General features: G+C 41.6%; 1 protein-coding gene across 1 annotated transcript in view; it reads left to right on the forward strand.

Annotated features, from left to right (window-relative positions):
* TESPA1 (thymocyte expressed, positive selection associated 1) overlaps nt 1-700 on the forward strand; it is a 49,443-nt gene extending 48,743 nt beyond the window's left edge. The window contains exon 11 of the mRNA XM_004462705.3: nt 132-700. Coding sequence (XP_004462762.2) covers nt 132-343 — 212 coding nt within the window. The 3' untranslated portion in view covers nt 344-700. The remainder of the gene's footprint in view (nt 1-131) is intronic.
* Nucleotides 701-14,808: the final 14,108 nt, after the last annotated feature.

Raw genomic sequence — 14,808 nt, forward strand, 5'->3', positions numbered from 1 at the left:
AATAATTTTAAATATTATTTACAAAGGCAAGAAACATTTCCACAGGTGGGGAATAAAAATTCCTACTAACCCCAGTACCCAAACTTTTCTCAAAAACTTATGGTGTGTTTTTTTTTTAATTCCCACTGTAGGCTTTCTCCACCACAACCACAACAGCATGCATGCTGACAGCAGTGACTTCATACAAGAGCCTAATTCCTATCTCTCCTCTAAAGAGATTGTATTGCCCCCAACACCCAGCCCCTGCTCCCTGGCCCTCCAAAGCGCTGAACTCAGTAGGAGAAAGCCAGCATGGTGTATTGGAAAGAAGACTGGACTAAGAGACTTGGAATCTACATCCTGATGCTGTCGCGACCTGCATGCACAGAGGACAACTGTAGTCACTTCATTTCCCTGCACACCCATTTTTCTACTAGGTGGGAATTAGAATAAATGATGGAAACAGTGATAAACTGGACAAAGACTTCATTTTCTCCCAAACTTTGACAATACCTAGAGGATTTAAAGACGATCGAGTTTGGGGACCAAGGGTTGCTGCTGGAATAGCCTCAAAGGACTCAAACTAAGGAAGGAAGAAGAAATCCCACCTTCAGACTCTTAGTTTGACCCCAGGAAACCTTGGTAGAACCTGCAATAGGAATTCTGTCTGTCTCCACCCATCCTTATTTTCCCCAAATAAATTTCAAGAAATGGTCCATAACATGAGAGTCCTAATTTTCTTCTTCCGGCTTCATGCAAGGAGATCCACTTAAGAGCCACTGTTATGGAAATACAGTGAAAAACAAAATCTTCTGCCAACCCAGAAAACCTCTTCACAAAGATAGAAGAGTTAGAAAAACAATTTTATTACTGAATAAACATTAAGCCAGAATGTGATGCACCACAGCCAATCAGCCAAGGGATTGCAAAACCAGAAAGAGCTCATCTTTTTTATATGGTAAATGATTATGAATACAACGCATTACATACACTCTTCAAGATGTTTCTCATCTTTATGACCTGAGGTAGGTTTACAATTTGGAGCCAGGAGTCCCTAGAAATTCTACTAATCTATTGAAACTGGGCGATAGGGATGATATCTTCCTTGATTACATTTCAAAAAGAAAAGGAAAGAATTTAAATTACAAGTTCTTTAAATAAGTATGTTCAACAGGGAGAATTAAGCCTTATTGTTTTTAAAGTTGGCTTTGCCCTTACACCTCATCCTTTAACCCAGCTTTCCCCTCTACCCCAAACTTTGAGTCTTTTGAGGAAAGGGAGAAGAGTTGAATTCAGGTTCCTTCCTCTTGGTCATTGCAAAAACAAGTCACAGGATTTTCTGCTGGTAGAAAACAATACAAATAAAAATAATTGTAATGTTAGCAGAAGTCTCTGGGTTCTGGGCTTCTAGGTTCTTGGCTATGTCATATAAAAGAATTTAAGGAAATGCCGTAGGGTACACAAAGGACTACATGTATGCTGCAGGGTGAGTTGCCAGCATGGGGCCCCAGGTTAGGCCTTTTTAAGATTTTTACTCTTCCCTCTTCATAATGTTGGAATGGGCCCCAGCTGTTTGCTACTCTGATTGGTTGCCCCGCCTCTTAGTTCTCAGGGGGCCAATGGTGAGGCCTTGTGTTTGAAGGTATCTGGGGCTCCCTTGACCCCAGAAAGAGTTCCAAATGGGACCTTATGGGAGGGTCTCACAGGACCTTTCCGGCAGCCTTCCGCTCAGGAGGCTTCTGGGAGCGGTGGCACAGCCATGTGATCTGCCGGCCATGTTGTCTGTCAGGCGTGTTTTCTGCCAGGTGTTCAGCTGTGACCCAAGTCTTCCTTTTTCCTATACTAACCTGCCTCTGTTATACCTTTGCATTTTTTTAAAAGGAATTAACAGTCATGATTTTCTTTGGAGGGAAATTGTTCTACATCAGTGTTAAAACAAAAAAACTTTTCATACACTTTAGCATTTCACAGCTTTATCGAGTGATTCATGAAATCAGACTAGATCACACTAGAAAGTGGAAGGAAACTCTGCCTGGGGGTGGAAAGAAGGAGCTTATATCGGGCAAACACAGAAGTGAGTGAGGAAATGTTCTGATTGGCTGATGTTAGGTTTCCATTTTCTATAGGAAGGAGGTCTTACAGAGTGGGGAGCAGGTGTGCATTGATTAGTATGGTATACTTGACCATTAAAATAAGTCATCTCGAGATGTGGAGGCATTTTCAGGGCTTGGAGCTGTCCTGGGTGGTGCTGCAGGGACAATTACCGGACATTGTAGGTCCTCCCATGGCCCACTGGATGGAACGTGGGAGAGTGTGGGCTATGATGCGGACCATTGACCACGAGGTGCAGCGATGCTCAGAGATGTATTCACCAAATGCAATGAATGAGTCATGATGATGGAGGAGAATGTTGCTATGGGGGGAGTAGTGGGGTGAGGGGGGTGGGGGGTATATGGAGACCTCTTATTTTTTTAATGTAATATTTAAAAAGTGAATTAAAAAAAATAAAGTTTAAAAAAAAAAAGTCATCTCTACTGGACTGAAACTCATTTATCACCAGGCCTTGCTTATCTGCAATTCTGTAGAGTATGTTCCATTTTCCAGAAAGCCCTTGCAGGCCAATTTTTTCGTTTTCTAGAAAAGCCTTTCTTAGAAAGGGATCCCTCTGAGCAACAGCCAATGAGGTACCACTTTATTTTTATTTAACATTAGCAAACCGGTCTTCAAGATGTACAGTGCTCTACCAGGCAGTATGGAATACAGAATATCTTAGAGTACTCCTCCCCCAAGAAATTTTCAGTAGGTTGGGAGAGATAAGCCATGCACGCACTTCCAGTAACGTAGTACTTGATTGCCTAATAAGTTATAAGTCAGCAAAAGACCAGAACAGTGGGGTCTGAGTGAATTCAAAGGAAATCACAACCACAAGAGAGGACAGAAGAATCTGGGATTATTTCTTTTAAAGAGCCTAAGTAAGAGACCAGCAGCACATTTGATCCCATCTTGTTGAGGAAATTGGCTGGGGTTGCAGGAGGCAATGTATATTCAGCTTCCTCAGAAGCTATTACTAGATACGGGAATGAGAAACTGAAGGCTTCCAGGGAGTGTGTTGCACAGGGGAATGGGATGGCATTCTGGAGGCACAGTATGGACCAGATAACTCCTCTGTTCCTTAGATGCTTTCTCAGTCTCCATTCTCTCAGTTCACACAGCTCTGGTGAAAAGTGCCTAACAGGATGGAATGAATGCAGTGCTGCCTCTCTCCTCTCCCCCTGGCAGTCTGAAGAACTGAGAGCATGAGACTTTTCCTTTGCTCAAGGTTCTGTTATTGGCCCTGGGTGCAAAGGCTTTCCTTGCTCATCCCACCTTGACTCTCTCCAGCATCTGCCTTGGTTCCACCTCTGTGCTTTAGCTGCCAAGGAAAATCAGGTTCCTCTGCCAACTTCCCCAGCAGCAAATCGGCCCCAATTTGATTAGGAGCCAGTGGGTGAGGGCTCATGGGGAATCCGCTGGTCATGGATGGACAACTGCTCTAGTGTAGGGAGGGCGAGGCTTGGGGAGGGCAGCGCACAGAGCGGGTCACCTGGTTTAGGGAAAATAGATTAGACGCATGGCAGTTCAGGGCTGGTAAGTGGAGGCTGAGAGCGCAGACACTGCCGAACCCATAATGCTCCTGGGCTGCGTGCTTGTTCGTGTCATCAAGACCACTGAGCGGGCACACCGCTGCCAGCCCAGCGGGGTAGTTATTATTATCCCCATTCTGAATGGGAAAACCTAGGCTGAGAATCAAACTGTAGAATATCTCGCAACTTGAAAGGACAAGCTCAGCTGTCTGACTTTAAAGAAAAAAAGCCCAGAGGGAGGAATGAATAATGGACAGGAACACAGGCCGGGGGCCAGGACTAGCCTCTGGGCTCCTGACCAAGAGTCTGGAGGCTTTTTTCTATTCCTTTTTACATCCAAGCATTTTCCCTAATTCCCTCTCACCACCCTTATCCCCTTTCAGCACTGACATCTCTGCTTGACTCCTTCCCAGCCTCATCCCACCTCCACTGACAGACATGCCCGACTGTCTGGGAAGTGCTGGGTAAAGAAGAGAGACAATCTGGGAGAGAGAACACCAGGAAACAGGCTGGGGTGGTCTCTGTGGTGCCAAAAGGCAGAGTGGCAAGTGCAGACACTCATTTGAGTTCCTAAGCGAGTTCTCAGAAGACACTGGGGAAAGACATGTTCTCTAGCCTGCTGCGTGATTTAACCAAGGTGTCGACTCTCCTTAAACTTTCAACTTTTTGATCTGTAAAATAAAGATACAAATACCTGTCCTGTCTAGCATATTCAAATCTAATAATAATATTAAAATGCTTTTAACACAGCAATGGTCATTCTAGGCAAGATTCAAACAAAAAGGAGCCCTTGATTCATGGTTTCAACAGGTTAGAAAAGAGAGGACTTTCAGTTAGAATCTAGGCACTCACTAGTTGTGTGAGCTTAGGCAAATTACACAACTTCTCTGTTCCTCATTCTTCATCAGTAAATAGTAGATAATATAATTCACTTCATAAGGTTTGTCAAAGAAACAAACTGTACCAGACAATGTTAAACAGGTAAAGAAAAACTTTATTCAGGGGTTGCTATAGAAGGGGAGAGATAGAATTCGGTTCCATCAAAAGAAAGGATGGAAAGCTTTTTAAGAGCTAGGAATGAGTTGGAGGAAAAGCAATGGGCAATAGTAAGTGGGAAGAGGAGTGTTGGTCACTGGAATGGACAAGAGATTTGCTGAGGTTGGAGTTAGGACCACGTGGTTCGCAATGTTTTCATTTGCCGGCAATAGGCCACCTGGAGTCTGTAAGGCCTGGAGAGAGGAGGAGGGAGCTCAGAACTGCCTAATTAGAAGCTTTTCTGGTGCCTGGGGAGCCAGGGTGAGAGGGAGAGGGGAAGGAGGGGTCGGGGGTGAGACGGGTATTTAGAATAGTTAGGGCCTGAAGTTGTTGTTTTTCCCTTTTTTTCCCCCCATACAGTCTGAGTTGTTTCTCTCTGCAGTTCCACAGCTGCCAGATTAGTTTCAACTGGTCAGGACAGGTAAGGGAGCAGGTAGGGGCACCTGAGGGGTAAGGCTGGAAGCTTGGCTAAGAAAGAAAAGCAGTCTTCATCCAGTTGTTGTGAGCATTAGATGTGTCATCTATTGAAAGAGCATAGAAGGGTGCCTGCATGTGTTAAGTACCAAGGAAGATTTGCTCTTATTAATGCTACAAATGGTGCCTCGATTTCTCACAATTCTGAGGTTCATTGACTTTTTTGGACATGCTGACCTCACTACAGGAAAACAGCATTTTCTCACGAAATGAGTGTAAGTCTCAATTACCCAGTAATAAGTCTGTATTCTTAGGTGGTTTTCCATGGTAAACTTTCGGTCTCTGGCCAGTTTCCTGCTCTTGCTCAGCACACATCCTACTGCCTGTTCTTTGCAGGTACACAGCCCCAAGGGCTCAGGAAATATAAATCAAGCCAAGTTAATGACGTGAATCTTCTGGAGCTGGGAAAGGCTAATGTCCAGAGCTTGCTAAAGTCTAATCCAAGAGGACTGATAGAGAGTCTGCTGGTTGGCACGATCTCCTCCTCATAGGTGTGGAAGGTGGAGTTCATGGTACTGGGGTGGTCAGGCAGACACCTCTGCTTGGTCCATGTCTCCTCAGCCTTCTCTCCATGGGGACAGGTGGGGATCTAAGGAAGAGTTGAGCTTGGGTGACTGATGGGTCCAGGCAATTCCAATGAAGCTGTTTTGTAAAATCCAACCTAAGAAAGTTTCTTTCTCAGATATTTAGTGCCTGATGAAATGAATGTTCTTTAACACATATACAGCAAACTTCTTCTTACATACGTGTTACTATGATGACACATGCTCACAGGCTTCACATGTCAACGTAATGTCTGTGCACAAAAGCAGTCAACAAGGCTGCATGTGTAACACCGTTGGACACAGTACCTTGTGCACACTTCATGCCTCAATCAGGCTGGTTTGGACAACTCTGACTTGGTCCCAGCCAGAGAGGCCACTTACTATTTGTATGAACTTTATCAAATCACTTAACTCTTTATGGGTCTTACTTTCCTCATGTTAAAAATGGTGGTAGTTATGTGAAGGCTGCTTTCTTCTCAAGATTATTGTTTTGAAGATCGGATTTGATTTTCAAAAAAGAAAGTGCTTTGTAAACTGTAAATCATATGTATAATAAGGCATTATATATGTTTTATAAGTAAATGGTTTGAAGCACAGCTACTCTCTTTTCATATCCTGCCACTCCCCAAATGTGTTTCTAAATTCTATTTCTATACTGTAATCAAAATCAAGGTTAAGAGATCTATATTTTAAGGAAAATAAAAACAGATTCTTCAACATTTTTCCCTGCTGACTTCTATCAGGGTGAATCACGATTCAGTGACCTTCATGCCATGTGTCATGATCTTGGCACATGAAGACATAATAGAGGAATGCAGGCAGATCCGAGAGTAATAAAACCTTGGGTCTCACCTTGTCATGCCTCTAACCTGCTGCCTGATCCTGGAAAGTCTTTTTCTATCTCTCAGCCTCAGTGTCTTCTTCCGCTTCTTATTCTTCCTGCAACAGCCCCCATAATCTACATTCTCCATCCCTGCTATATTTTCTTCATAGAACATACATATTTAACATTCTATGTTTACTTATTTAATGTTTTTATGGTGTTTCTCCTTAATAGAATGAATGTAAGTTTCGTGAGGGAAAATATTTTTGTCTGTTTCGTTTATTACTTTATCCTCAAAGCTTAGAAAAGTGCCTGATAGCTCTGAATCACTTTATTTTCTAAATAAATAAATAAATGAGGAATGAGGATATCAGACTATATGATCTCAAATCTACCAGGTATGATTGTTTGAATATTTGATTCATCATGAAGTATTTCACCATTTGGACTCATTCTATCTTGACTCATCCTCTGCCAAATGAACTGTAATATTTCCACCATTCCATAAGCTTAACAACAGCAAGAAAGATTCATAGTAGACCTAAAAACTTTCCCATGTACTAAAAGTCATTCATTTCTATGTTAGCTTCTTGCCTTAGTTTGTGAGCGCTGCTATGAAAAATACCACAGACAGGCATTTATTTTTCACAGTTTCAGAGGCTGGAGGTCCAAAGTCAGGATGTTGGCAACGCCATGCTTTCACTCTGTTTCTTCCAAGAGTCTCCAGTGTTCTGATGCTGGCTTGCCAAGGTCCTGAGGGCTTCTTGGCTTGGGTCTCTGCCTCCATCCTGTGGTGATCTCTCTCCTTGTCTCTGTTCTTCTGGTTTCTTCCTGTGGCCGTCTCTGAGCTCTGGCTTCTCTTTATGAGACCTGCAGTCATACAGATTAGAATCCACCCTGATTCAGTCTGGCCACATCTTAACTATTAATATAATGTCTTCAAAAGGGTCCTATTTACAAATGGGTTCGCACCCACAGGCATGCAGGTTAAAATTAAAAACTATCCTTTGCAGATAAAGTAGATACAACCCCAGGTATTGGTTCTTCTGAGGGCTACAGAGACCCACAGGTTCTATGGTCATGGCAGATGGAGTTCAGTGCCATGTCAGTTGGACCTACTTTGGAGTTTGTGTTTCTGTGTGATGGAGCTGGACTCAGATGTGATCTTTGTCCACAAGCCTCTCCTGTTACTTTTGCCAGAACTGTAGTTGGTGCCGGGGTTTAATACATACCCAGGGGATCTGAATCTCTGGACTGACCATTTGGTAACCAGGCCCTGAGCCTCAACAGACTTGCAACTCATACCCTCTGGTTTATTGGACTTACCCCAGCCAGCTAACAGGGAGGTGAAGAATGTCAACCACCACACCAGGGAGCCAAGAATGCCTACAACTGAAAGCAGGAGGATTGCATCCAGCATCCATGTGGAATCTAAGCCCCCTCTTGATATAGATGTGGAGTGGACACAACCATTTTAAGGTCCACAGGATGGAGGAATAGAAGAGTATGGATTGGAGTGGACTTACTGATATTCTATTCATGAACTATTCTGATTAGTAATCCAAGAAAATGTGCTATTGGTGTGGAGAAGGTGGCCATGGTGGCTGCTGGGGGTAGGGAATAGGAGGAAGAGATCTGATGTGGGGGCATTTTCAGGGGTTGGAGTTGTCCTGGATGGTGCTGCAGGGACAGTTACTGGACATTGTATGTCCTCCCATGGCCCACTGGGTGGACTGTGGGAGAGTGTGGGCTATGATGTGGACCACTGACCATGAGGTGCAGCAGTGCTCAGAGATGTATTCACCAAGTGCAATGAATGTCTCATGATAATGGAGGAGATTGTTGTTATGGGGGGAGGAGTGGGATGAGGGGGGTGGGAGTATATGGGGACCTCATATTTTTTTGTAACATTGAAAAAATAAAGACAAAAAAAACTGTCCTTTGTGGGGGTGCATAATTCAATCTACCACACTCCTGTAACCAGAAGGGGCTCTCAATTTGTTTCATTTGCGTAAAATGCACTTTCCCCGTCATATTAAAACTCCTGGAGGGCAGGTATTGGACCCTATTATTTATCTCTATAGCCAAAAGAGCAAGGAAGGATTTTTAGAGCAGGGTCTAAAAGGTTATCTGAAAAGAACAGAGGGAGGGAAGCTTGAGGACCTTGGCGCTTCAGAAAGAAAAAGGAATGACTGGGCCTGGCCGGAAGTGGTCCTGCCCAGATGAGGAGAGAGGGGCAAGATGATTTTTTCCAAGTTTCTCTGTTGACAAAAGTGTCTTAAAATAGGTTGGACTGCTTCAGTGTGTCCAGTGGGCACCAGAGTGACTCAGCTAAGAAAGAGCAGACTGAGTGGAAACTGAATCATTACTTAGATGTCAGAGTCACAGTGTGACCCACAGAGAATGGGAAACGGCTGTTGTTCCCTGCTAAAGAAGGGAGGAGAGAGATGAGCTATGATTTCAACAGAACAAAGTTAAGATTAGCCCCAGGGGGGAACTAGCTGTCAGTAATAATCATAAAGCAACATGGTGATCATGACTGAGCAAGATGCTACAATAAATTTCTACCTTGGAACTCCTTAAAGAGAAAAACAAACAAAAATTCTCCATAGAATTCAAAGGACCGAAAGCTCAGAAAAACTAGAGATCCATGGCAATTGGAAAGTGGCCTTAAAGATGACATATGCTCATAGGCAGGGAGAAATATTAGGGAGTGGAAAGGGATAATTAATCCCAGTGACTGACTTTCCAGGCCCTATCCAAGTCTACATTATTTCCTTCTTAGAAGAAAAGCAGTTGAAAATCTTGACTGCCTCAATGTGGTTGTACTCCTTTAGGGTGATTGTAAAAGAGCTAAAATATGAGAGGGCTTTGACTGATGAAAGAAAAAAGCATTGGCAGTCTTAAATGTCAAAGGGGACAAATTCAAGAGCCTTAAGTCTTCTACTGAGACATGAACTGAGCATAGGACTTGATGATTAAAAGGAAAGACAGTAGCAGGCAGAAAAAAGAAAGCTTAACTAGATACTGGTTGACCCCTTACCCAGGCGACAAAGGATATGCCAGCATTTATCCAGCACCTAAAGACATAAATTATCATTATCTCTATTGCTTTTTATTAATGGTATACATAATAACAACAAATTGTTTTAAAAACAAGTGAGGGTAGTGGATGTAGCTCAGTGGTTGAATGCCTGCCTCCCATGTACAAGGAGCCAGGTCCAATCCCCAGTACCTCCTAAAAAAAAGTGAACCTATCACGTTCTGGTTACTATTCTACATGCAGGATAGTAATTTTTTAAATGCCATATATTTTTATCACTCTGTATTCATGGGAATGATTTTAATTGTTAATACAGAGAAAAAAATCTCAAAGTGTCTAAAATAAAGGAAATTTATTGACTCATGAGTCTGGGATATCCAGAGGTAGAACTGTGTTTAGGTGAGGCTTGAACTAATAGCTTAGATAACGGGAACAAAGCACAGTGTATTCTCTCCATTTCTTGGCCCAACTTCTTTGAGGGTAGTGCAATTTTCAGTGAGTCTATCCTATCCTAGCCCAAAGTGGCCTCCACCCAATCCTGAGCTAAATGCTTCCTCATTTGTATATAACACGAAGAATGGGTATCTTCCTCTTGTTTCTGTACAAAAGCCTTGATCTTCGGTCTGATTGACTTAACCTAGGTCATATGCATCCATCTCTCCATCTTTGAGCAATCTTTGAATATTTTTAGACTCACTGAATTGTTTAGGTTTCAGCCACATGCTACACTCCTGAAGTTCTGGGAAGAGTCAGCCTCCCCAGAAGCACAGTGAGCCTACTTGGGGAAAAGCAAATGAAAAGCAGGGTGCTCTTACCAAGAAAAATAGGAATATTTGCTAAGCAGCTAAATTAACAAATATTTACCAAAGACACTTCATATATTTCAAAGTGCTTCCTTAACCTTTGTATAATAAGATCCACCCAACAATACGGGAGATAGGTCTTATGAGTCTCATACATTTTTTTAAAAGGAAAATGAAATTAGGATTATTATATGACATATCTAAAACCACAGATTTAGGAGGAGTCAGAGGCTTCCTTCTTTAATTAAGCATACGTATAGAAGTGACCAGTCTGAATTTTTCGGTGTAAGTATCAATTGCTACTTGAGTGGTGTGGAGGAGGGGAATGAAAATGTCACGTGAGTTTCAGACACTGTCTTGGAAAGAAAGGAGCAGCTTTGGGATTGTGAACATTTTTCATGAAGCATAATATAATGTCAATTTTTTGCTTCTAATTTAAATTTTCTTTTCCAATATTATTTCTTTTATTCACAGATAAACTTTAAAAAGTGTCATAGTTCAGATAAAGCAAATAAATTTAAGGTAAAAATGTCAAAAAAAAAAGTGTCATAGCTAGTCAGAAGCAGGAAAATTAATATTAATATTGAATATTTGATTTGTCATGAGATATTTTACCATTTAATCTCATTCCACCAATAGACAGGCCAGTGTTTGCCCAGATAAGTGTATTCAGAGAGATTACAGATACATCTGTATCTGGAACCAAAAAATGAAATGGAGTTATGTGTGTGTATGTGTGTATGAACAGTCATGAGATTTAGAGTTAAGAAAAATGGTTTAGGAGATGGGGCAAGATGACGTCTGAGTGAGTGCACCTCACAGACTCTCCTGCAAAGAAGCGGCCAAGTGGGGCTGGAGTCTTGCCAGAGCGGGCTGTTTCGGGGACTTGCAAGGCAGGAGGTGTATGGACGTCGATTTGGAGAGACTGTGACAGAAGTAGTGCTTGCTAAAGGTAGAATTGCAGGTTACAAGCACAGAGGTCGGAAGCTGTGGGGAGGCAGGACCGTTCCCCCTCGGGCTGGCAGCTGCAGTGTTCCCTGAGAACTGCCAGTTGTGCAGTGGCGTTCCTGGGCCCCATGATCCCCAGATGCGTGGTCCCCAGGTCCATCTCCCCTAAGCCCCCATAGCCCGCGTTCCACAGACCTATATACCCTGAGTCTGCAGTGTCCCAGACTTCCCTTTCCCGAGTCCAGCACTCCCAGAGATCCAGGATTTGCCCTAGCCCTCCAGTTTTGGACTGACTGCCTGAGTGGGAAGGATTCAGTAGGAGGTGTAGCAGAGGGTCCAGGTGAGTGCGGGTTCAATTTTCTGGTTCCCTCTTTTTTTTTTTTTTTTTTTTTTGCACTTGGAGGAACATACCAGCTGGCTTGGGGAAAGCCTGAAAAGAAAGGAAGAAAGGAGTGGTGAATCTGCTGAGAAAGCCCAATTTAACCTAAATACCCTGGGATAGGAAACTTGGTCTGAGAGAAGGTGGAGTCAGAAAATCAACTAGCCCTCTCATAGCACATCTAAAGGATAGGGACTGTAGGAGGTGCTTTCCAAGCTTCCAGTAGCATACTTGGGGTTTCTGGTGAGGTGCAGGTGCTCTCTCTCTGGAAATTAAGAGTCATTGTTTTCTTTGCGGAGCTGGTTCAACAAGGACTCACTTGAATCTCCTACCGGACCTCTCAAGCAACTTTCCTGTTGCCCTGTGAGAGAGGGGAAAGTGAGTAAGGGAGAAAGGGGGGACATCAGATCCCTAAGTGTTTTATTTAACTGCAAAGAGATTCCTTGCTAGAAACTTTGTCTGGTATTTTGTTGCTTTGTCTTCTTGTTTTTCCTTCCTCTTTATCCCCCAAAGCCCTTTTATCTTTCCTTTTCCTTTCCTTCTCTTTTTCTTTTTCTTGCTTGCTTCCCCCCTCCATTTTGTCCTTTTTTTTTCTTTTCTTTCTTTCTTTCCCTTCTTTTTTTATTTTTATTTTTTAATATTAGATGCTCCAGGGAGTGCTTCATATTTGCTGTTTTTTGTCATCCTCCATTTCCTCTTTTCTGTGTATATTGATTTTGGCCACCAATACTATCCCCTTTCCTCTACATCTTTCTATCCTCCATCATTTCTTGTTTCTCTTACATTACACTTCTCTTTGTTGCCCCCCTATTTTTCTGACTTTTTATTTCTAATATCATTGTTCTGTTTTCTGTCTTATATTCATTCTTTATATTAGTCCTTTCTTTTCTCTTTCCCTCTCTTCTAAACATACTGGCCTTTAATTCACATTATATTCCTCCGCATATTCAGCTTACTGTCTCATTATACGTACTCTATTTTGCTTACTGTTATAACTCTACATACCTTACATGAGTCTAATATCCATTCTCCTAGATCTCACATGGTTCCTCTGTTAATATTTACTATCAACACTACTATTATTCATTTTCTTTTCTTACTCCTTTTGCTTTCTCTGGACCTAATATTTTCCTTCAAGTGAACTTAGCCAACAACAAGGAAACAGAATAAGAACAAAGTGACAAAAAGAAGACTTAACATGCATGCAAAAACAACTAATTAGACCCCAAACTAGACAAAAACTAAGCAACTGATAAAACCCATCAAGATAAAATGATGACCAAACAGCAACAAAAAACTACCAACCAAACCAATAATCAGGAAAACATGCCCCAATCCAATGAACAAACTAAAACCCAGGAAGAGGAGCAGAACATCGAACAAGCAATTAAAGCTCTCAAAACATATATTAGGAAGCAATCTGATGAAGTGAAGGAAGAGATTAAGAATATGAAGAAAACACTTGGACAGAATACAGAAGAAATACAAATCATATACAAAAAGATAACAATATGATGGTGATGAACAGCACAATTCAAGAAATCAAGAATACATTGTCAGCAAGTAACAGCAGACTTATAAAGGCAGGGGAAAGAATTAGTGATGTGGAAGACAGTACATCTGAAATCAGGTAGTAGAACTGAACAAAAAAGACGTAGAAAAAATCCATCAGGGACTTAGGGAACTGAATGACAATGCAAATTGCACAAACATATGCATATAGGCATCCCAGAAGGAGAAGAGAAAAGAAAGGAGACAGGAGGGGTGTTGGAGAAAACAATGGTTGAAAAATTCCCAAACCTATTGAGGGAGATGGATGTATATGTCCAGGAAGCACAACATACCCCAAACAGCATAAATCCCAACAGGCCCACCCCAAGACATATACTTGTCAAATTATCCAATGCTCAAGACAAAGAGAAAATACTAAAAGCAGTGAGAGAAAAGAGAACCATCATATAGACAAGAAGACAGTGATATGACATAGTCAAGGTACTAAAAGAAAAAAATTTCCAACCAAGAATACTCTATCCAGCAAAGTTAGCATGCAAAAATGATGGAGAGTTCAAAATAGTCACAGATAAACAGAAACTGAGAGAGTATGCCAACAAGAATCCTGCCCTTCAAGAAATACTAAAGGGAGTTCTGCATGAAGAAAGAAAAAAACAAGAGAGAGAGAGTTGGAGGAGAGTGTAAGAGCAACTAAAAAGACAAAAACAGGAAAAAAAATATGACAAACACAAATCCAAAGAAAATATGGCTAATATAAGTAATTCCTTGAAAGTAATAGCACTGAATGTCAATTGGTTAAACTTACCTGTCAAGAGACTCAGACTGGAAGATTGGATAAAGAAATATGACCCATCTATATGCTGTCTACAAGAAACACATCTTAGACCCAGGGATTCAAGGAGGTTGAAAGCGAATGGCTGGAAAACAATCTTACAAGCAAACAATAACCAAAAAAGTGCAGGAGTAGCTATATTAATATCAGACAAAATAGACTTTAAATGCAAAACAATTGTGAGAGACAAAGATGGCCATTATATATTAGTGAAAGGGATAATCTTTCAAGAAGAAAGAACAATCATAAACATTTATGCCCCTAACAAGGGTGCCTCCAAATATGTAAGGCAAACACTGGGAAAACTAAGTGAAGGAACAGATGCATCTATAATTATAGTGGGGGACTTTAATACACTGCTACGAACTTTGCACAAAACATCTCAAAAGAGAATCAATATAGAAACAAAGACTTTGAACAATATGTTAGAGGAGCTGGATCTAATAGACATATACAGAACATTACACCAAAATACAGCAGGATATGCATTCTTCTCAAGTGCACATGAATCATTCACCAAGGCAGACCACATGCTAGGCCACAGAAAAAGTCTCAATTAATGGAGAAAGATTGAAATCAGACCAAATAATTTATCTGACCACAGTGAAATGAAGCTGGAAATTTGCAAGGGACAGTAACCAAGATTTGACACTAAGATTTGGAAGTTAAACAACACACTCTTAGAAAAACAGTGGGTCAAAGAGGAAATCTCAAAAGAAATTAATACCTACCTTGAAATTAAAGAAAATGATAACACAACATATCCAAACTTATGGGGAGCAGGAAAAGCAGTACTGAGAAGGAAATTTATA

Source organism: Dasypus novemcinctus, chromosome 12, assembly GCF_030445035.2.
Source record: "Dasypus novemcinctus isolate mDasNov1 chromosome 12, mDasNov1.1.hap2, whole genome shotgun sequence".
Lineage (NCBI taxonomy): Eukaryota > Metazoa > Chordata > Mammalia > Cingulata > Dasypodidae > Dasypus > Dasypus novemcinctus.